The sequence below is a fragment of the Perna viridis genome, chromosome 1, assembly GCF_037379345.1.
Source record: "Perna viridis isolate PV_CMFRI_1.1 ecotype Kerala chromosome 1, ASM3737934v1, whole genome shotgun sequence".
Lineage (NCBI taxonomy): Eukaryota > Metazoa > Mollusca > Bivalvia > Mytilida > Mytilidae > Perna > Perna viridis.
The window spans coordinates 6,269,183-6,295,143 of NC_142445.1; the positions used below are offsets into that span (position 1 = coordinate 6,269,183).

Below are 25,961 nucleotides of genomic sequence, written 5' to 3' on the forward strand. Positions count from 1 at the left end.
TGGCATGAAACATGACTAAGCCACGTACCGTAGTCTACAAGTAATATTAGCAATGCTAAGAAATAATTAAAATTTAATTTTAAATTGTAATAAAGACATTGAATTATTGCTAATTTCATAACAATATAACAATAATTGGTATGGTGTATATGTCAAAGAGAAGCAGATAGACTTGATAGAAAAGAAAACAATGAAAGATGATTACCTGGTAAAAAGGTGTTACAACATTAACAAGCAATCAATCCTTTAATCACATTAATGGGTAATTAATTTATTAAAATCCTTTTATCTCAATAGGTGTCCAAGTTTCCGTTAAAAAATTGTTCTCACAGTTCTTAGTTTTTACTTATTCTAATCTGGTCACTAGTTGTATGAACAAATTATTGTAAAAATGGAGGTCACCAGTAAACATTGAAGAATGATGACAACTCAAATGGCTTGTTATATTTATTATGTAAATCATTTCAAATATGTACAGAGCAATTTCATTTAAATAAAAAATACACGTGTTTATGTTGATCTGACACAACGTACACCCTGGATGTAAAATTTTCCGCAGCACATAAAAAAAACAAAAAAACAAAAAAATAAAACAAAAAACAAACACACACATGATCGTTCTTCACATTTTCCACCAAAAATTGTGCCTTTCCTTTAATTTCACTGATTGTTGTACCTGTAAAAATTCAGTCTGAGTTCAGTCCGACTTATAAGCAGGTCAAGGCTATATTAAAGAAATTTTGGTCTGAGAAGGGGGTTCTGACATATATACACAAGTATATACAGTAATATTCATTAGTTAATAACTAAGATTGGTCTGCCAACATGCTCATCAAATTGATACCCCACTTCCCCATTTGAAAACAAGCACCTTTTGACCTCCAAAGTAATTTGGATCAAAATCTATAAATGGAAGGACACAATGGTAATTAGTAATAAATATTCTGTGAAAGTTTCAATGAATTCCATTCAGTAGTGTAGGAGAAGTAGCAGAAAAGAGATGGGTCTCCTCTGTCTCCACATTCATAAATAACAAAGTCTATGTGTTTATATGTGAAACCCCCAAATTTGGATCATAATGTAAAACAAAAGGCTCCCAGGAGCCTGAATCGCTCACCTTGTTAAATTTTGCCTTACAAAGGCCATAAATTAAACAAAAAGTTGTCCAACAATTCTGACTCAAGAAGTCTTGGGTAGGACATGTCACAAGATCTTTTCAACAATTGAAAGTTTCTTTTAATCTATCATAGTTTTCAAGATATTGACTGAAAACTATTTAAAAAAAAAAAAGCATTTATTTTCCCTTTCAAGGCCAATAACTCTTACAAGGAGTCTGAAGACTTTGTAATATGGATCATTTCAGCTATTGAAAGAATTTAGCTAAACCTAACAGTTTTGGAGATATATATGTGAAAAACTACTGTCTGACCCGTTCTATTTTTAGTAACAGCGGCCATGTTTTTCGACGAATCAAAAATCCCCACGTCAGTTCTATGCAATATACCCCAAGGAACATTTATACCAAGTTTGGTTCTAATCAGTCCAGTAGTTTCAGAGGAGAAGAGTTTTGTATAATTGTTAACGATGACAACGGACGCCAAATGATGGCAATAGCTCACATAGCCTTGGCCAGGTGAGCTAAAAACTGACATTTAGTCTTCTTTCAAAGCTTAACTACCAATCAAAACTAATAATATCACAATATCATTAAATATTCAAATAAAAAATAAATTTTTTTTGGCATTTTAAAGCCCTATACATTTACCCTATATTACATAACCTATATATACCCTTAGGTCTATATCCATCCATTACTCAGAACACACTTGTAACTATAGAAGACAATGAACATGAAACATAAGAATTTATTATACATGTATCCATTGGCCATATTGCCCTAAGGACAACTAGTCTGAGGGGTGATATAAGGATCTCAGGCTGATATGGCATTTGATATAGATTTTGACATGTAATATTCAATCTATATCTGCAATACTGACAAGGCCATATTTTTATTTAATTAAGTTTGTATCTTTCAATCCTATAAGACTTAAAAAAAAAAATTATCAAGATTTTCTATCAAAATACATTAACTATGCATGACTCTTCTAGTGAGTTATACTTAAAACAGTCATTCAAATCATGATGGAGAATTTGGCCTTCTGTTGCAACAGATTCAAAGTCATTGCAACCTATAGAAACACGTATACCTGCATCTGTACCAAGTATAATATGACATTTAATCAAGCAACAAGATAATCCTTCTGTAAACGTGATTGATCATACAATAAATATGTGGAGATGTGGGTCAAATATGTAAAAAGTGCAAAAAATATAAATCGGTCAATGAACCTTTCAAAGCACAAACACATTATACTTCCATGCATAAACACCAAAATCGATTAAAAATTATTCTTACAGGATACTAGCAAATCAAACAGGTTTAAACAAAAAAAGACAAATTAACTAGGGACACAAAATAAAGTATAAAAAGATTCTATCCAATAAAAAAGTAAAACCACCACAGCTTAAATGCCTTTGAGATTTTTTAAAATAATTTTTTTACAAAAAAGTTAAGAATGTGCAAACTTAAAATATTTCCCTCCGCTTTCCCAAATAAAACAGATAAGCATTGGACTATTTACACTCTTACTAAGAAAGTTTGGACAAATTCTCCAATTTAATTTTTGATTTTAGTAAAAAGAAACTATATGATCATGCCAAATACTACATATGTTTAAAAAATAAAAGAAATAGTCTTGTGACATAAGTGCAGTACTGGGACTCCTGTGGCTGTGAATTGTCTAAGTTCAACAAATTAAGGAAAATGTAGTAGCTATTTCCTAATGAAAATCTTGACCTAACTAATCCATCAAAGAGATCATCATTCACTCATCAGTCACATAACTAATCCATCAAACAGATCATCATTCACTCATCAGTCACATAACTAATCCATCAACCAGATCATCATTCACTCATCAGTCACATAACTAATCGATCAAACAGATCATCATTCACTCATCAGTCACAAATCAAGTGGTAATCAATTGATTAGCTCTGTTATATGGAACCACATAGTACATACTAGTATATTTGCAGTCCTATGTAAATTGCTGTGAAAATATTTGTTCAAGACCAACATTCCCCTCTCTCCTTCTGGGAAGGGATATATGAAAATAGTTGGAGGGTATCATAAGCATTTTTAAGGTACATAGCAATATATTACATACAGTGTAACAGTCTTCTTTGTTCACTGGTTATTATGATCATGTGATGCAAAGGATATTCCATGTACATGAAGCCTTGTTTCTATTTTTTTATATATTGCCACTATGTTTCTATTTATATGTATATTGACGCTATACTTCTAAATTTAGATCTGGATATAAACCATTCCATTCCATAATTACTCTTAGCCAATCATGGCCAAAGAGCCGCAGACAAAAAGAAAATACATTATCTACATATGTAATATATATATTAAAGACCTTCACTCAGTAGATATGTTACATATGGACTGAGGAATTTGTCCTAGGTCAATATAATCTGAACAGGTATTGTCTTTGTTAAAGCTGCATTAGCTGCCAAATTTGTTCAGTTTTGATTCTACTGAATTTTGCTGATAAAATGAAATAAGTTAGTAGTAATGCAACTGAAACAATAAATGTCAATAATACCTTCAGAATATTGTGAAAACAACGTTTTTCCAATCAAAGAAGATGGATAGCTCAGATCTAATTATTTTTCACCATTACTTCCAAAGATTGCCGAAAGGACATAAACCCGGGTTTTAACCTTGGTAAAAAAAAAAAAATAACATAACGGATACACAAGTAAGCATGTGTCTTGTTTACATTTCATATCATCTATTTCTTGATTAGTTTTCAAATAAATAATGACAGTTACTAACCATACTTGTGCCACATTATATCACAATATGCAAATTTTAAAAGGATCCTTGCATTATATTCAAACTTTTTTTACGGCTTGAATCCAATGGTTTTCCTTGCCACTGATTACCACTTTCTCTTTGCAATCTGATTTGTTTTTAAAAAAGAGACCCTTATAGCACATGTGTGGATTAAGGTCACCAGAAGTCACATGCATACAGATTTATCTAGGTCGGTTTTTTTTGTCTTGCAAGACAACAGATATATAGACACCCATTTCATGTATTTTACACATTTTATTTGTGGATCTTGAATGAAATTATACAGGAAAAGTACAATTTAGCAGAAATAATTCAAAGTTAAGGTATACTTCAACAGAAACAAAAATTTACGAAAATGACAGCTTATGCAGCTATAAAAGTCCATAATAAATAAATATCATCCATTGAAGGAAAAAAAATTGAATAAATAGTCCACAATTCCATACATGGCTACTACGCCATCCAACCAATTTGCCTTTAAAGCTATTTCAACTCAAAATTGAAAAGTCCAGGGTAAAAATGAGAGAATCCTACAAAAAAAATTATTAAATAAATAAAAAAATAATCATGCTCATACAAGTTATGACAAACAAAAGTGAAGTCAATATCAAACCCCCCCCCCCCAAAAAAAAAAAAAAACAAAACTTTAGATAAAAGAGTGCAGCTGATTAATGGACAGAGAAATAAACAGATGGACAGAATATCAATCCCTCTGACTCTACAAGTAGGAGACTAAAAAATCTTATTATTATAGAGATTTTGTTTATTGCTAACATTTACGTTTTAAGGAATTCGGCAAGTGTCCAATGAGAAACACATTAGAGACAAGACTTGCTGTAACATGATGGCATTTAATATGATTGACAGTGTACATATTTAGAATTTATGTGATATTACACAAGAAAGCTGGCAGACAAATCAATATCTAGGTCAGTAAGACAACTAAATTATTAATCAGCAAATTTTAACAATAATTAAAATCACTATTACATCACATTTAGTTACATAAAATATTTTTAAAATGGTCTCCAAAGATTGAGAATCTAATTTATTTATATAGTCTTATAATGTATTCCATTAATAATGGTGTTATTTATAGATTAAAACAGAAGCAAATAAAAAATAATTATAGGCTCCATGAAGCCTAAAGTACAATTCCAAGGCAAGTACACAAAGAAGTATTGTACAAGTTATATCCAAATATACTAACAACAGGTTTATACAAAAAAAAGACAAATTAACTAACAACACAAAAGAAAGTATAAAAAGATTCTATCTAATACAAATATATAACTATCACAGCTTAAATACCTAGGAGATTTTCAAAAAATTTTTTTTTTTACAAAAAAAAGTTCAGAATGCACAAACAAGCACTCTATCAGCATCATATAATTCATGATAAACAAGATATGTGTACTTCAAATATTTCCCTCCCTTCTCCCAAATAAAATTGATAAGCATTGGACTATTTACACTCTTACTCTTACTAAGGATGTTCGGACAAATTCTTCAATTTAATTTTGATTTTAGTAAATTGGGACTATATGTTGATGCAAAATACAACAGTAGTTTCAAAAATAAAAGAAATAGTCTTGTGATATACATGCAGTTTTGGACTCCTGTGACTGAATTGTAAAAGTTGAGCAAACCTTTTTGTTCATTGAAGACCAATGGATGGTCTTGGGCGACATTTTCATCCAGGTATGGTTGTTGTCTCTTTGACATATACACCATATATATTCTTGTTATATATAAAAATTAAATGCTTTACGGGAAGCAGCTTGATAGTACCACAGAGGTTGAATTCTGGTAAAGTATTTGACCAAGGATAAAGAATTTGATCAGAATGGTTCTCCAAAATTAAACCGTCTTCCTTTCTTGGTATGACACCTTGTGGTACAATTTCAAAGAGATCCATTTATTTATACACTCAAGTTATAGTTTTGACATCATGAAAATGCTTGTTTCTAGCCCCCTTTTCTAATTCAAAAAGAATGCTACGCATAGCCATATATCCCCCACCACTGTGGAAAGAGTTGAATTACAAATGTTTGACACTTGTATAAATAGCAGATTCAAAACTTATGTGCTTTCATAAGTCCATGTGGCGATTCAAGGTTAATGTATCTTAATGAATCAAATTAAATCCATTAAGTTAATTCTTCATACAACAACAAAAAAACTTGAAAAATGAACAAAGTCCCATAACTCCAAAAAAAAATTGTAGAATCAAAATAGAGGTTAAGTATGATCAACTACATATGGTGGCAAACAATCCTACAAAATTTGGTCAAATTCCGTTCATCCGTTTCTGAGGAGTTGCGTCCACAAGCTTCGGACGCACAGACGGATGGACGCACACCAGCATTTCTATGTCCCAGCTCCGCATTGTGGGGGGGTGGGGTGTGGGACAAAAATGGTTTTATTAACAACCCCAAAAACAATCCCAATAGTATAATTTGAAAGAGATCTTTGCACTTATACTCAAGTTATTGTCTTCACATTAAATTTCTTAAGACGACTATGACAACAAAAAGAGAATGATCCCATCATAGGACTGCAATATACAAATTCCTTAGTTAATATAGTCCTTATAACAAAGCCTACATATAATGGAGTGGAAAAAAAAATGATGCAATTTGTATATGTGAAGCCAGTTTGCTTGTGATGACTTACTGTCATAGCTTACCATGACTAGCTAGTTAGACTAGTAACTAAACATTTGTTTGTCATTTTACAATAGGTTCAATATCAGCAAAAACTTTAATTTACAGTGGATAAAAATTCAGGTCTTTCAGAAAGATATAATGTACTTCAAGTTTTAGTCCAACTGACAACTGGCAATTAACATTCAGTACCAGCGCTCTAATAAACATTTGCTTTACCCACAGCAAGAGTTTTGATAAGAAAATGAGTCTCATAAACTAGTCCAATACTGAAATGTTCTCTTAATTCTCAGTATTAAAAATAATTGGAGTAGTACAGTATTAACTGGATTTGGTCAAGTGAATATAAATACCCAATTTATACAAACTTGACAAAGACTTCAAAAGAAAAGGTTTCACAAATTTGGGTCATCTTACAATTTTATATCCTAGTATAAATTTCAGCCCTTTAAAACCCTTCTCGTGACCTAGTCAAGTAGTTGTATCTGAGCAAACTGGTTAGGTAATGTTTAATTCATTAACTAATCATAAAACAAGTCTAATACATTCATTTATTCAAAATATCAAGTTCATGTTAGGTATTTCAATTAGAAATAAAATTCAACATTTAACCAAAATTCCTTCAATTCTGGAAATCAACCAGTTTTGAAAGAGTTTGTCTGGAAATGACTTCAAAAGGCAATAATAAATCGAAACTGAAATTAAAATACCATCTATTGTGACAGATTTACTTGTAACAGCAGGCTGAACTGTCTAACCTTGCTTTACTCATGTTCCCAATTTGTCGTTCATCAACATAGTAACCAAACAGACAGCATTAAAACCAGGAAGTAAACCCTGATAGGACCAAATCTTTCTCCTTGATTAGTACCATCATTTGGCAGATATACTTTGATTTAATAACAATAGGCAAGAAATTACAAATAAACTGATTTGTTTGAAAAGATTAAATCAATTCTGAGACATTTATGGATTTGTAACAAATTAAGTAGAGCATGTATGGAATGTAGCTGACTTTAAGTACAAAAGATACTTTCAATACTTCACATCAGTTCTTTATTTAACAATTTGTATGAAAACCAGAATGCTACCTGCCAATTATTACTTGTGAGTAACATACTTTTGTGGGAAAAAAGAAACTCCAACAACTGGAGAAAAAAATTAAATTGCACCCAAATCAAAATACATCCCAGTCTTCTATTATTCCTTTGTTTACTGTTACTTACTAAATGTTTCAACATTTACATTAGATTTTTAATCCCCCCCTCCAAAAAAAAAAAAAAATAAATAAAAATAAAATAATATAAAATAAAATAAATAAAAACAAAAACAAAAAAAAACCCAACCAGGAGCCTTTATCACATTACAACAAAATGAAGGATTATGGATGTCATATATGCCGAATATTTGTCCACTTCCAAATAAAAACTAAAGTCTGAAATCAATTCAGGGTGGCTCCATGTTTCTGCAGTTTATGATGGATTTGGAGATCAGGTGAACTGATTATAATCCTAGATTATAAAAAAGAACATTGTACAGATTTTAATCTGATGTTTATTTAGTAGTTTAGGGGATTTAACATGTAACTGACCCAATTCATTTCATCAGTTAAATTGGGTTCCTGGGTTTAATATGGAAGTCATGTATATATCTGGTTTATAAACTGTACTGAAAGGTCTACATTGATTTTAAATGACACTAATTTAGGCCAACAAAGGTGAAATCCCATTGCCTATGAAGATTTCTATAGTATAATTTGACATAGACTTATACAATAATGATGAGATGGTATCTTAGTGCTATCCACTTTCCACTACAGAAACACAAAGCCACAAACTCACCATAAAACAAATTAATACACTATACAATGACAAGAATTTAATCTGTTTATAATGAACAATGCTTGCCAACCACTAACTCAAGTCAAATCTTAATGATCTTAAAATGATAACATGTAAATCTTATAATTCAAACATTTCAAGACTTGACACATAAGAATTCTTTTAAAATTCTTCCCAAAACTAGAGAAAAGTTCCCAATGTTCACATGACAGACCAAAATGCGTGGCGTTTACTTCATTTGGACCAAGAATTTTCAGTAGAAAAGCCAAAAGCTTGAAATGAAGTGTGAGAGAAGATAAGCAAAAACAAGATGTCATTTTATTCATAAATTAATAAAAATATTAGATTCAATACACTTGGCCCTTCCAATTTCCTGCCTTGATTTTGAACTTTTTATTTTTAAGATATTAAGCTTAACTAACCAGTAGTTTAACATTATATCATGAAAAACACAGATTTCAGAGTTCCAGCTACTGTAAATTTAGAACAAAATGTTGCACACTACAATATGAAAACGATACACTATCATTTATGTCAAACCTGGGAGAGACACAATACAAGTCATCAAGTAAAAGCAAGCATTCAATAGAATTGATAAATGTTTTATGAACATTTCCATCATGTACCACCCTAAAACAAATAATAACTAAATTGGTAAATATGAAGTAGATGAGCAAGGCTGAAAATGGGAGACATGATACGAGTCATAATGCCTCCTAAAAGAAGCTGAGATATCTGCTTCAGAAGAGTATAATGCACAAGGTGATTGCAACAAAGTACCTAATCCTGGAACCTTTCTAGTATTTCTTACCTTTCCAACTCTCTTTAGGGAGAGGTTAACCAATCATGAAACAAGTGTAATACATTCATATATTCAAAATATCAATTTCATGTCAGGTTTTTCAATTAAATATAAAACACAGACATATTTTTATTTGAATGCAAAAAATATCTCAAGTAGCACATGCAAAAGAAATGTCAAAAATAATGGTTTGTTCTGAGGGGATATGACTATGCCATATAAATTCCTTTTTTTTTTTAATTAAAAATGCTATGGTAGACAAAAAAAATATTACATCACAAGCTTCCTTCTTCGTTTACTTTTAGTCAACGGAAATCTTAAATGCCATGTTAAAAAAAAATTTACTTAGAGATATAATTTTGACAGAATAAATCTGTAAATCCTAACTGCAGCCGATAAATTTATAAAATGTACCAGATCTATTAAAAAAATTATAAATATATTGGATAATGCAGTCTGATATACAGTGGTTTCTGTAAATTATTAGGTGATGGTAAAACATATGGTTTTGTTGTCTCCCAGGATATCAAAGAAATAACAACCAGTGTTGTTATCAACCTTCACAAGAGGATTAAAAAACACTACCATTATGGTGAATATGTCAGATCTATTGTAGACAAGTATATATGCACCAACTCAGGTGTCTGCAAACCCTAAATCTCCAAAACAGAGCTCATGTCTAACTCTTTGTTGTAGATTTACATATTCAGTCTGAATATATCCTTTTTTCCCCCCATTCTTTTCTTAAGACTAAGTAAAACTTAACTCCAATGTAGAAGAATCAGGCATAACAAAAATGGTATATAATTGTCTAAAGCACAACCAGAATGATGGATACGGAGAGTTGGAGGAAGTGGCAATATCTTATTATTTATTTATTATTTTTTATTTTATTTTATTTTATTTTATTTATTTTATTTTTTTTTTGGGGGGGGGGGGGAGCTGTGAATAAAATGGAAGCAATTTTTTTTGTTTTTGCTAAATTTAAGGAGTGAAGTTTATGTGTACAGGAAGAAAGTGAGAAAATGAGTTGGCTACTTCCTGAGCAGTCAAATGCACTGACTATATATTTACAAGAAATATACAGTCACTGCCTGAATATAACTTTCTGTTGTGACGTAACAAACATTTTATTGTTTTGAAGTTGCCAGGATGTAACCCGCTTCAGATAAAACAAGTTTTTCTTACTTAAAATGTTGTTTTTTTCTTTTTACATTTTGTTGCAGTACAGGGCCGTAGCCATGTTTTCTGAATGGGGTGCAAAGCTGATAAGCAATTTTACTTGGTTATTTGGTATGATTTGTCTTTAATTACACGCTAAGATGTAAATCAAAGTTTTTTTTTCTGTTTTTTTTTTCAAAAAGAGGGTGTGATCGCACCCGTTGCACCCCCTGGCTACAGCCTTGCAGTATAAAGACAATAACAGTGCACTTACTTGACAAGAACTCAGCTTTAACTCGGGTGAAAATGCTCAGCACATTTTCCTTGCAGTTCTAAGCCTATTCCATATATCAGTTCTATGTCGTAAGTGCACTGTTATTGTCCATTTATAACAAGAGAGATCAACAGACTATGATTTTAGTTACTGTCGATACTGTCGGTTTTTTAATTACTTTGTTGTTGTGGATACCCTAATTACATTTCTTTGAAACCTTGTCTAACAGACACCATACATACCTGTACACCTTTTGCCCACTTTTCCAGTGCCCCAAATATAGTCTTTACCTAAAATTAGAAAAAATAATCTATGATAACAATGGCATCAAGCTATAAACTAAAATTAACTTCTTCAACATCAAAAAGGGACTTTTTGCAAGTTGATAACATCTATGTAATGACTGTGACATTCAGGACAAAAAAAATCAGATATACCCCTTCCAGGTTAGGTGAAACTGTTAAGAATTAAGGCAATCAAAAGAAAAAGAAGTTGAAAATAGGCTGTGGTAGAAATACCCACTACCCAGTCGAAATGATCATGAATAATTCATGAGTGTTCATGAATATTCCTCAATAACTAATGAACCACAAATGAGACTATTCATGAAATTTTCATTTCAGGACCTGTTCATGAACTGGAAAAAAATCATGAACTTAAGATTTTCAAGAACAATGAAGAACCTAAAGTTAATGAACATTCACAAACTTCAAAATTAATGAAAATTTCATGACATCAAAATATCATGAATAGTCTCATTTGTGGTTCATGAACAGTTGATGAAATAACAGAACAAATGGATCAAATTGTTGTGTAAGTTTCTACTTTGTTTAGGTTACTAATAGAAGAATTTTAATTATAAAGTACAAATGTACAAAACCAGTTCATTGATAATCATGGCATTGATATCAAATGACATTATTATTCAGTTTTACAAAAACACAAATATAAAAATTAAAGTTTAAAAAAAATACATCTACCCCCCTTTTTTTTGCTGCTGTAATCCTCAAATTTTTAATGTGTCTTACTTATCTAGTTGTTTTGAGATTTCATACCATACAGATAAAAAAAAAACAACAACAAAAGACATAATTTTGTTGACACATAGAAACATTATCCTTGAAAAGGTAGAGGCATCTGTACACACTGTGAAGATGTGTGTTGCCAACTTTCAAACACTTATTTCTTTTTTTCTACTCAAGACAAAACATTCATTTATAAGTTATAAAAACAAACCATTAATTAGTATTAACAGACTAGATCTAAGAATATCTTCCTGTCCCCCCCCACCCCAAAATGGTGGTATCACATTTACCCCTATCCCAACCAAATTAGTCTGTACAACAGTTTTAATGAAAATGTCATCACTAACAGACTTGCGTAGGTTGTACAGGTTGTTACATTCCAATACTATATAAGGAATTCCAAGAGTTATTGAATTCAAAGTCTCCACTAAGTCTGAGAATAGAATATGAAACTTTTATGAATTTGACATAAAAACACAATAGTGTCTTGAGATTAACACACTTTTTTAATGATGTCTGGGTTAGCATAAATATGGGAGTACCTATTTTATGTCTGAATATCTATCTTTGATATTTTCCCTGAGGTAAAAAATTAACAGGTCACAAAAATTGAGTAAATATATTCTATGAGTTACTTCAATACATATTAGTTATAATAAGACTTTCCTTAAGCTTTGATCTATTTTTTTTTAATCTAATCACCACTTGAAGAGCCATTTCAATTTTAATTAGACTTTTACAAGTGCTAAATTTAGCTTCAGAAGAAATGACATATTTCTATTCTGAACATTTGATATACACACAGACGTACAGACAACAACCATTCTAATGGACATATGAAGTCTGTAGTACTAATGAGCTACAACATGATGCAGTAATTTACCTCATCAGGTGTTATTTTTGTGTTTTAGTTTTATATTGACATATTTAAGAACTAAAGCAGATTTTAACTTTGTACCTAGAATAATTTACTGATTTCTGCAAGAGTTTAACACTATGAGTTCTTCAAAAACCAATTGCCAATGAAATATTAACTATATCTGAAATGTATCACGCCCCGTGCAGGTCTGGGTGTCAAAAGAATAGGCCTGCAGCAGCGCTAAGCTTGTCGTAAAAGGCGACTAAATAGTGCTCAGAAACCTAGCCGGGGGCTAGGCGCTCTGCCCACAGAGCCACAGAGCAACTGGGATGTGTGCCCCAGGTGGTGGAATGGGGTACCCCTGGCATGTTACATGCTGGGGTTGTCAGGCTATAATACGGAAAACCTGACCGCAAACCATAGTGGTGCACCGTGTTGGGAAAGATGCCACGTTCCTCACATGTTAAAGAACCCTGCTGTGGTATTCGATAGGAGTAGGAACCTTTGCGCTCCGCCACAGGAGGCTAAATTGCCCGACCTTACCCATCCCTCCCTTTTTCTAGTGGCAATCAAAATTTGTTGACCCTACTGTCCTTGTGTCCCATCCCGTTTTTCATTTCATCATCATTTCATGTTCATTTTATCATCCGTTTCATGTTCATCGTCTGAATATAGCTGAAATATTGCTGCTCGGACGTTAAACCCCAACAATCAATCAATCAATCATGAAATGTATCACTCATAATAAGCCCAATACTCTGGGTCTAACACAGTCAGTTTCAGTTAGTCACAATGAAAATTAGACAAATAGTTTACCATCAATCTAGCATTGACTGCCTTATCATGTAATGGAAAACTTCATGTGTTCTGATTTTTCAATTTCTGCAAGAAATGTAAAGAATGTGAAAAAATGGGTCTAAAAATTAAGTTAAAAAATCCTTAAAGTTACATATTCATCTTGAAAATTCTGAAAAATAAAACTGAAGACCATCAAAAACTTACTCTTTTCAAAAACATAATATTTAACACTGTAAAGTATATTCTCAAAAGGTCACATGATCATATAATATGAACAAATCTTCACAGAAAACCCCAAGCCTGAACAAGACCTAAGCTGCATGATGCACAGATGGAATACTTTGATTGCAGTTCACAAAATGAAGATAATGCACACAGAGAGGATTCAAGAGTTCTTGAAAAGTTAAAGGTAATCTAAAATCGGCAGAAGTGTCTTGTGCTTCTCATAAAGTACTACAGCATCATCATCCAACAAAGTCACATAATCACCATAAGACACTCCACACTGAAAGCATGCTCTATATCATGCAATACATGGGTTTCCTTCAAAATATTTACTTAAGATAGCCTTGAAAAGATTATTATAAATATTGTTGCTCTGGACCCTGCAATTAATAAGCTTCTCATCATTGATTTTGTAAGTCTTCAATATAAAATTTTAAAGGTTATAATATAGAATGTGTTTACTTAAAGTATAGGAACAACTGAACTGCTCAATTAGTTCTCTCTGACATTGTCCAGCAAAAATAAATTTACACTGTCAATATGACAAATGACGTCATTTTCTATTCTTTGGATCAAAATAAAAGTATCAAATATGTTATCAATATGCCAAGATTTACAACAAAAGATAACTTTTTCAAAAGCAAATAAAGAGTTTTTTTTATGACTCACACGTCATCATGTGACGTTTTCCTTTGACACCAGTGTACTTCAGCATACAATGACAATCTACCCCAAATCAACAAGTTAAATGTTACAATTCTTTGACCATTATATTGTGATGTAAGACATATATATATATTTATCAACTTGGAGGATTATTTCTTGTATTTACCTCCACAATTCTTCTTTGTTACTATTTATACAAAAAACCTGAGTATCCTTTGAGAATCCCTCTTCAGAGGAAATAGTATTTTCTTTTTGATAAGTTCAGCACTTTAGAACATTTGTCTAAGTTATTATTACATGTACCCTAAAATTAAGGTTTAAGAAACACAGTTTAATTAGCCAAGGTCTAAAAAAATCTCATAATAGCTGATGATGACAACTTTTGACAAAGTATATTAAATACAACCTGCATACCAAATGATACTATCCAACATTTCTAATAGTGAAGCAGCAAAAACACTTATACTTACAAGCCAAAGCCTTCTCTACTCTATCTGAACTAATATTTAATTTGTACTTTATTTAAAAGCAAGTTCATGCAATTAATTCCTTTAAGTGGTTTAAACAGTTAAATTATTTGACACATGGATAGGATAGATGGGGATATCAAATGGGCAAGAATGTCTAAATGGCAAAGATGTCAAATGGGCAAGGATGTCTAATGGATGGGGATGTCGAATGGATGAGGATGTATTATGGATGGAGTGTCAAATAGATGAGGACGTCAAATTTGCAAGGATATTAAATGGATGCTGCTTTTCACTTGCCACAAGACACTGGTCAATTCACAGTATATCATACATGTCTATAAATAGATGATTACATTAAAATGTAAAGGTGTTGTTGAGATCTTGAGTACCACATAAAAAAAACCAGCTACACTGCCTTCTTGTTACACCATATACTGTGAACGTACCAAATTCATGTATACCAATTTTAGTGGATTAGGGAAGAAACACAAGTTAGTGGATTCTTGGATCTGTGGTTTCGGAATTTTCAGTATACAAATCAATGGGATTCTCCTTTTCGTTGAGAACCAAATTTTGTGGTTTGACCTACCCACGAAAACCAAGGAAATTGGTACTCCAAGACTTTGACAGTACTTTGACAGTAAATACTAAAACAGACAGAAATATACAGTGTATTTTGAGGGGTATACATATTTGGGCCTTAACAAGTACACTATTAACTTCAATTCACCTTAGCAAAAACTATCAATTTTACATTAAAATATAAGTGGGATCAATAAAAATTTTGAACCCCATAAATCAACAGATACAATACAAAACCAGAAAATTTACCAATAAACTTAAGCTTTAACACCAAACCCATCACTGCAAATCATGCCATTATAATACAGGCAGCTATAAGCATATCTCAAAAAGGAAAATTATCGCTTACTTTTGATAAGTTAAAGGACAATAGCTGACCAAGCAACCAAAAGGCTTGGACATCTTACGATACGGTATGCACAGAATTCACAAAACCTGTATGGCAAGGACAATACTTATTGAGTTGCAAGATTATACATTTAAATGAAAAATGCAGACCTTTCATAATGTCAATGGTCGCATGTACTTCTAAATTTTAAGGGTGTTATAACACTATGTCAATAATATTTGTTCAGTTTTTGACAAGGTTAAGGAATAATCAACATGGAGATAACCGACCAACTCAGACTGGTCAGATCTCCAAGGCCAAGTCAACATGGAGATAACTAACCAACTCAGACTGGTCAGATCTCTAGGACCAAATAAACATGCTTTCCTATCAACAAAGCTCAGTCTAGCAGTAACATATACCTGTGGTCCTATGATGGGACCAGGAGCAGGGTTCCTTAATTGTAAGTTTTTCCTGGTTGTTATAATGATGGGCGGACCACTGATATGCAACTATAATCTTAAGCAAAAATGGAGGCATTAAAATTACAAGCAGAAAAGGCAGCTAATGATTAAATGGGTACACATTTATGACCACTATCAGGGGAGGTCAGAGTCCATGCCCCCAATTTCTGACCTTTGAAATTTTATTTACTTACTGGTCAGGGTAAAGGTTTTTTTTATGAGTCCCACATAAAAAAAAACAGCCATAATGCCCTCTTGTCACACCATATACATGTACCATGAAAGTACCTTAATTTGTGGAGTAGATCTTGTCAGCAAGTAATTCTTGCCAACCAATTTTTTGTCCTGCAAAACAAGTTCATGCCCAAAATTTAAGACAAAATGTCTAGCAGAGTGGTGAGAATTGCTTCTGTCTTGAAAATGGCGAGAACTACTCTCTGACCAATAGGTCTTTGACTTTCTACCAAGACTTACCTTTTCATTGACACTCTATTGTGTACTTATGGTTTTCCTCAAGAGAATAACTGATATGAAACTTGAAAAAAGCCTTAAACCTTACACACTTGAAAGTAAATTGAAACTCTCCTGTTGAATTTGAGAAGAAAATAAACAATTGGAAACCAAAAAAGCTGGGGAAAACTGTGATTTTAGGGAATAATGCGTGATTTTGAGAAAATTTTGTTTCCAGAAACAGCCTGTATTCGAAAGTAAGCGCCAGGTAACAAAACCACTGTATGGCCACGTAAGATATCTCAATAATTATTTTTTTTTGAAAAGCATGATATCAGTTCTAAGTACCATTTTTATTTAATCAAAATTTTTCAAAACCCTTTACACAACTTGAAGACAAATCCCACCAATCAATTCTGGAGTTTGGAATTTACAGATATGTTACATAGAATAAAGGTATGGCAATAGGCTTATAAAAAAAATACAGGTCACTGTGCTCAAAGTAAAGATCTAACGGCTTAAAAATTCCTCAAATCAGGAGTTTTTGTAATTTCAAGAATTTAATTTAAACATCCGTGATAGGGTCTATATTTTTACAATTGACTCATATTATTTAGCAGTAGATCTGAAATTGTTGCAAAGTACATCTAAAATCTTTAAAACAAACTTGTTTTATTTGTCTAAAAAGAACATTTTATTGTTTCCCGCCAAAGAAAAACTAACTTTTGAACCATTTCCATCTGATACTGTTTTTCAAACATCTTGTGTAAGAAGGTATCTATTAGCTGATTCACACTTTAAATATTTGGGGGTTTCCAATCAAATAAGGAAGATATTAATGTACAATTTCTGCAGAGGTTTTTTTTGGTTAGATTCCTATGTTGAATGAGGTTATATTTTCACAAACTTTGACTTTCATTTACAAGGATGAGGCACATGTATGTGTTATGAATTGTTTTTTCTGGATGAAGTACATGTGTGTGTTATGAATTGTTTTTGTGGATGAGGTACAAGTATGTGTTATGAATCGTTTTTGTGGATGAGGTACATGTATGTGTTATAAATTGTTTTTCTGGATGAGGTACATGTATGTGTTGTGAATTATTTTTGTGGATGAGGTACATGTATGTGTTATGAATATTTTTGCATCGTTGTGTTGTGTCAGTTTGTTTGACAATGAAATAAAATTTTCCTCTGAAGTATTTTTAAGAATCTGTAAGAATCCCTAAAATAATTAGTGGCACATCCGCAATAGTATTTATATTTTTTACAGACACGTGAACTATCTCTGATCTTCTTTGGTATATAAGAAAACAAAGTCCCTTAAGAAAAGGAAAAAAAATTCAATAATCATATAAACTCTTGGAATTTTAGAAACATGACTACCTAATCATATTTTAAAGAATTCAGATGCATTTGCCTCCATTTTATTCTTTTGAAAAAAATTTTTATCACTCAAATAAATGGGCAGCCCTGTGGGTAAAATGTGTATGGCTATGTTTCTTTGTTATTTTTCAGTGTTCTACACTGATGCTGCATTCCTTGCATTTTTATTTCAATTGTTTTTTTTTTTTGGCAAATGGACAACAAAAAGGGGAATAAATCACAAAAAAAAAACCCATCACAATTTGATAACGACATAGTGGTTGACACCATACAATGTTCATGAAATATAGTGTGATTTGTCTTTAAAATGTTTAACTACTTTCAAATTAGTATTCAACATAGATCTTCAATGCATTCGAATTCACAGACATCACGCAGGAAACAGTACATAACAGGATATGCACCAAAGGTAAGTATAAAAGGTAATCTCATGTTTGTCAATATTACAGCATCATAATGAAACTGCCAGCTTCTTAATTTGAATGTTCATTTACTTATTTCAATGTTTTCCTTTAATACTTCAATTTCAGCAGCTCATTCAGAAATCTAGTTAATTTCAAAATAAGTTAACAATAAATGTCATACACACACAGTGGGAATAAATTCAGATCACATTATACTACTATCTAGTTAATCCCTTACTTTCACATACTGGTATTTTTTTGTAACCATTGGACATTATTGGCCTAAGCATCAGACAAGGAAGTGTGTTAATTATCTCTTGATAGAAATAAGTGGGACAAAAATCCTAAAACAGTCTCCCTGGACCACTGATTAACCCTGGTTTGTACTGACAACAAAATCTTGTCACCTGTATTTCCTTACTTCCTGCATGACTGCTAACATCATGACAATTATTAGCAAATGAGACAACCCATTGGGAAAGGTTTTGAAATTGGCAATTAGTATTATCTACAGCTATCTCTAAAATGTCAGGTTTTATCACATAAGTAAATTAAGAAGACATAGAACTAATTAAATTGAAAGGTCAAGCACTTTATGTTACTTTGACAAGTGGAACACCTTAAGGAACTCAAAGGGTTTCTCTCAAATCCATCAATTTTGAGATATTTTTAAGATAATATACAGCTTTTAAAACCAAATTTATTCTTAAGTCAAATGATTAAATAAATACCAGAACTGCTTGTCAACCCAAACACTCTTAGTAGCAAAACACTTGCTTTACTCTTAACTGAAGCTGTACTTCAACTGATTGTCACACCAACACAATTAATTACAAATCACCTACTTCATACAGTTAACAGGAGCCGTTTTTGAACTGGTTGTGACAAAACATTGGCTTTACTCATGAGTGAAGCTATACTTTAACTGATTGTCGCACTTACACATGTAGTGACAAACCACCTGCTTCACACAGTTAACAGGAGCTGTATTTGAACTGGTTGTGACAAAACACTCGCTTTACTCATGAGTGAAGCTATACTTTAACTGATTGTCGCACTTACACATGTAGTGACAAACCACCTGCTTAATACTTAAGCAGAGCTGTACTTATTGTCACAATAGCATAGGTAGTGGCCTACCACACAACAAATCAAACACTTGTGACAGAAAATTCACCAAGAAAATTTCTTCATGTTTTATGATCAGTATGGTTAACCATCAACAAAGAACCAAGGTGTTTAATTTCTTCCTTATCTAAAAACAAAAAATTACATCCTTGGGACTTGACAATAATATCTCATTGACAGGCTTTATGTATTAATTTTGCAGTTGCTAATATTCATGGATTTTGACAATTGAACATATTTGTGAGTAACAAAAGATGATTAGCATTACACAGTGTAAAAATTCAATTTTGCAGCTACAATTTTTTAGCACTTTTCAGTCCACTGCGATAATATAAAAAATTAATATGTTTACAGTAATTGACTCATGTTTTGGCCACATTAAGTTAATTTGTAGATAGACCTGCCCCATCTCAAATTAAAACAAAATTTGACAGTTCAATTTTTGTGATTTTTTTTTCATGCATGTATCCATCATGACAATACTTTAACTTGATGACTATTGACTACCAGTTATAAATGAGTTTGAAATTGTGACAAGATATAAATTTCATTTAAATATGTTTACTTATTAAGTAAGTTCTTCCAAAAAACCAAAAAAAAGAGAAAAAAAACAGTAAGGGGGTGATTCATCATATCTTAAGATAATCAATGAAACTGTATAAATATATTTGTTAGGTCCTCAAAACAGTACTTCCTATGTACATGTTTTTGGATCTGCTGTTTGTTGTTAAATATTTTTTGATTGGTTATAATGTAAAAATTATAGCGGGCAGTTTTTCTGTACTTTTTCTCTAGTAGAATATAACCAAAATCTGAGGGTTAATACCTCCAGTGGGCAACTTTCATTTGCACTTTTATTTTTGAATAGTTTCTATTGGGCCTAGATATCCAATCAAAAAATATTTGGGATCTCCTATACATTTTGAAACATTTTTTGACAGGTTAAAGTGTGAAACTTCTCGCAAGAAATTTTCCCATACTTTAATTTCAAGTTTTTCTTTGTAGGAATCATGCAAAATCTGAAAAATGTGATACACCCCAAAAAAGGGCTACATATTTTTATTTTTGTAATTAAGTTGTTTTATGGGTCTATATACCATGAAATATGTTATTATTCATTCAAATCTGCCTGATCTTAGGAGATTATCAACATTGAAAATCCAATAGATTCTATTGTATTAAAGTGTCACTTGTGGAGTTATCTCCCATAATTTTGAGATCTACAGTGTGTTCTATATTATTATTATCTCCTAAGAACACAGGTTATATGAAAAACTGAATGTTAATTTCTGTTCACTATGGCAATTCTAACAAAATATCAAAAATAAAAATATGTAGTTTTTTTTCCCATGAATCACATTTAGCATGAACCTTAGCTGGAGTTGTACTTACTATTTTCAGTGGGCACTCATATTTCCTAATATAGTTTCTATACAGCCTACAGAAGGATTTGCTATAAAAAAATATTTGGGATTAAGAAATGTATGAATCATCCATTATAAGCCTCTGTCTGCTTTTAAGACAGATATATTAGCTTACTCTGCTGTGAATTTTATTTAGATTTTACAGTTCCTGAAAAATGAAAAGATTAAATCCTCAAATGTCTCACTTTTTAGGTCACTAGTAGATGATAATCCAGTATTTAACTACTGACCAAGAAGTAGATTTCCACAGCAAGTAATTCTTGCCAACAGATTTTTTTTCCTCTCCTGTGAATCAAATTCATGACCAAAATTTAAGACAAAAAGTCATAGACAAGATAGCTCATATTATTCATTTAAAAATGATTTTCATTGAGGAACCAAATTTTGGTGAGAAGATTGGTGAGAATTGCTTTGGTCTTGAAAATGGTGAGATCAACTCTCTGACCAATAGGCATTATTGGGGTAAATCAGTAGAATACCAAATATTCAAGATATTCAAAATATGGAAATATAGAGGTTATTAAGAAAAGGAGACATTTCTTCAATTCTTTCCAATATCAAACTACTCCTTCTAATGAAATCTAAAATAATGAATCAATAGTTTATTACTATAACATTTATGTAAAAACTAGGTCATGTTTAAATGTTTAAACAGACTTAGAATAGTATTTTAGGGATAAAAATAAGTGAACCTACATAGTGAACCTTAAAAAAAGCACTTCAGAATAATCTATATCTACAGGACCTACATACAATTTAATTTTGTTTTTGGCATAAAAAATGTATGTCTCCCCCATGTAGTGTAGAAAAGGTAATAAAAACCAATTAAAGTCTCAAAAATTGAACTTTACTTCTACAAATAACAAGATATTGGATATAAAATTTCCTGGTAAAATTCATGAACACAAATCTACAAAATTTCCTGACATTTCATTCTGCAGTTTCAATGAAATTGTTTTTACAATGTGCTTTAGTGGCATATTTCATAAAATTTCTTTTAGTTCAGAAGGGCACTACTCACAAAATTCAGCAGATTAACAGTTCCTGATAAAAACTATTTATAAAGTTACATGAAATTCGGTGTAGTAGTTCCAAAAATATTGAAGTGTGATGGACAGACAAACAGACAGATAGACAAAACAAACTCCATACCAAAGGTAAAGGAGAGACATAATTAAAATTAGTGAGAGCTGTGCTTTATACTTATAATTGATTCTCTTAGTCTCATACTGACTGTGCCTAGTAGTGTCTTAAAACTGACTATGTTAAAGTGAGTAGTATGAAGGTAATTTAAATTGTGGGTAACAATTTTCATGGTAAAGGGAAATATATTAGTTTGTAGACTTCCTGTTTCTTAAGTAAGTGATTTGCTTTGTTCTAATCAGTGCCTTAATTACAGTGAGTTTTGTTTTGTTATAAAGGCTGAGTTGTCAAAAAAAGAGTTTTACTCTGAACAGTAACTACTAGGTTCCAATGGTTTTGCTTTGTTATATAGGCTGAGTTGTCACAACATGAGTTTTACTCTGAAGAGTAACTACTAGGTTCCAATGGTTTTGCTTTGTTATAAAGGCTGAGTTGTCACAACATGAGTTTTACTCTGAAAAGTAACTGCTAGGTTCCAATGGTTTTGCTTTGTTATAAAGGCTGAGTTGTCACAACATGAGTTTTACTCTGAAAAGTAACTGCTATGTTCCAATGGTTTAGCTTTTTTATAAAGGCTGAGTTGTCACAACATAAGTTTTACTCTGAAGAGTAACTGCTAAGTTCCAATGGTTTTGCTTTTTTATGAAGGCTGAGTTGTCACAACATGAGTTTTACTCTGAAGAGTAACTGCAAGGCTCCAATGGTTTTGCTTTATTATGAAGGCTGAGTTGTCACAACATGAGTTTTACTCTGAAGAGTAACTGCTAGGTTCCAATGGTTTAGCACTCTTGTTATTCTGTTCTAAGTATTTTCCTCAATGCTGTATTTTTTTTATCTATAAACTCTTATATACTACAACTAATTGTCTGAATGTATGTGGCATTAAATGCCTCATTGCTAGTCATATTTAGTTTCTCAGATATTGTATTAGCAAGATTAAACCACTTCATATAAAAACTACCCTGAAAATTCACAGCTTATCACAAGTGACACATCAATAAGAGTTCAAATATTAGAGACAATCATGTCATCAATGGAATCCCAAAGAATATCCTTATACAAAATGTATAGATGTCCAAAAATAAGAACAAAGATAAAAACAAGGAAGAAACATAAAACAGTTGCAAATGTATTAAAATTAATTCTAAATCATTATGCTGTAGTTTGAATATTGATAATATTAAGTAAGACTATGGATAATCGGTATTAGCTTCTGTGCCATAAAAAGATTTCTAAAGGTATGATACATTGCTGATATACAACTGAACAAGCTTATTTCTTTTGAATATGTCTTGAATCTTTATAAATCTAAAAGAAATGTATTCATAGGCCTATGCCATCAATGAGTTTACTCAGTCATTCAATAAAACAGGAGTTTCTAATATGTGACTACAACATAATGGCATTACCCATATAATCTATTATCCAAAAGACACATACCACAGCGGTATATTGCCACAGTGTAAAAAAACCAAGGTGGTATACTGCCATGGTGTAACATACCAAGGTGGTATATTCCCACAGTGTAACATACCAAAGCGGTATATTCCCACAGTGTAACATACCAAGGCGGTCTTTTCCCACAGTGTAACATACCAAGGTGGTATATTCCCACAGTGTAACATCCGTAAGCGGTATATTCCCATAGTGTAACATACCAAGGCCGTATATCGCCACAGTGTAACATACTAAGGTGGTATATCACCACAGTGTAACATACCAAGGTGGTATATTGCCACATTGTAACATACCAAAGCAGTATATTCCCACAGTAACAAAACCAAGGTGGTATATCGCCACAGTGTGACATATCAAAACGGTATATTCCCACAGTGTAACATACCAAGGCGGTATATTGCCACATTAACATACCAGGGCGGTATATAGCCACAGTGTAACATACCAAAGCGGTAATATTGCCAATGTGTAACATACCAAAGTGGTTTTTATGGAGAGTCTCAAATTAGGTTGCTAATTAATTAGAAATTTGTGTAATTGCGTAAATGATCTTAGTCCATGCCAAACTTCTAATGTGATGGTAGTATTCACATAATGGATTCTCAGTCACACTCAAATTTAAAGACAGATGCCCTTTAATCAGGAAGTTAAAGTGGGATAAAAAGTTTCGTTTACCATGAAGTTCATTATGTTGATATGATACAGCCTTTTCAAAACATTCCAAAAAAGTTTTTTAAGTCTTAACCAGCACCTAAAGGCAAAACATAAATATATGTATTCCAGCTGCATCTAGACCAAAGACAGTTAGGCTATTTATGCATAATCATGATGATAAGACATAGAATTTTAACTAGTGTAGGACATAACTTCTTTGTTGATAAATTAGTGCTAGTTTTTCACCATAAGTCTTTCTGATCCCTGGAAGATTAACAGCAAACCAATGATCATTGTACACAATAGAAACAGCTGGCTTTAAGTTATTGTAATGAACACCTTTAAAAGGCTTAATCACTGATTTTGCTGAGTCAGCACATTTATTAGAAAGATTTCAACACTGCTGTCATTATGTCTGAAATTTTAGAAATGCTCATAAATAGCAAACACTACTAAAACTGCTAACTTTAAAAGAAAATACATTTACTTATTTGCAGAATTATTCATAGCTTTCCACAACAGAACACAATTGCATGGATAAAAACAATCTACAAAGGTATATAACTGACTATACAGTTAGACTTGCTACAAGTCCCTCTTTATTATTTACATATGACACAGAAAATCTATGCAATTAACCTCTTTGATAACACCACTACTAATTTCTGTGAAACCCCTCTCCTGTAATAATTAGTAGATTTGCTATCAGAGGGATACATTCTATCAATAAACTTTTTCATATATTTTTTTATATAAAGAAAAGGGACTTGTAGCAAGTCTACTATACAGTCAACATACTTAAAATCACAACAAAATCTCACAAATTTCTATAGCACTATAATAATATAATGACAGGATAAAGAAGGTTTTTATCTGCTATCCTTGGTAATGCTGGGCTTACTGCTTCTTTTAGAAAAGCCCAACACCAACATAACAATTTCTGAATCATTAATGGATTTCATTTCCTAATGATTCAATATTTGCATTGGAAGTAATTCAAACTAATACCAGCATGACTTGACATGAGACTCTAGTGGAACCATCAACTCCATAAATAGAGAGAGCTCTACCCTTGATCTAGTATAAAGACAACCCAATCTAAGTTAAGCAACAATAGTCTCTAAAAACATGTGGTCAGTTTGTTTAAATACTCAATGGCTTTAGATAAATCCATATACTCAGTTCAGGCAGACTGTTACTCATGTCCTAGTTATGAGACAAGGTTATAATCATGGAATAATAGGCTTACATCACATGCATATATTCCCTAATCTGCCTTTACAACCCCTGCACATTTTCAAAGTAAAGCATCTTCAGGTACAAGCAAACCTAAAGTAAAAATTCAACAAATCACATGCCTCTGTAGTGACCAAAATAACAGAATATTCTAATCTATTGATTTCAGCAGTGATTATGTAACCAGTTTCAAACTTACTTTGTAAGCAAAAAAATAAGCATACAAAGAAAATTGTCAGTAAAAAGTTCCTGAATTGATGCGCAATAGTCTGGCTATCAGCTTTTTGTAGTTGTTTTATTATCATTTCTTTTCCAGATATTTACGTAATAAATCTGAATATTTATATGATTCTTTGAAAAAACCATAAGTTTTAAACATTAAGGTGGTCAAAAAATTATCCTTGTCAAAACACACACCCACCAACATATTGTGGTAAACCACAAACTTCATACATGTATTTAATGTTCCTATTTTACCATAATATTGTGACAGACTACTCTATCTTATTACAAGTGCCTGTCACTGCCACAATCATTTGACCGAGTTGTTACCTACCTGCGGTCAACAAACAACCATGTGCTC

General features: G+C 31.9%; 1 protein-coding gene across 4 annotated transcripts in view; it reads right to left on the reverse strand.

Moving 5' to 3' along the window:
- Positions 1-25,961, reverse strand: part of LOC148627005 (phosphatidylinositol 3-kinase regulatory subunit alpha-like) — a 136,802-nt gene that overhangs the window by 43,436 nt on the left and 67,405 nt on the right. For all 4 annotated transcript variants that reach the window (XM_088565428.1, XM_088565420.1, XM_088565403.1 and 1 more), the window contains one exon: positions 10,921-10,968. In XM_088565428.1, coding sequence (XP_088421554.1) covers positions 10,921-10,968 — 48 coding nt within the window. The remainder of the gene's footprint in view (positions 1-10,920; positions 10,969-25,961) is intronic.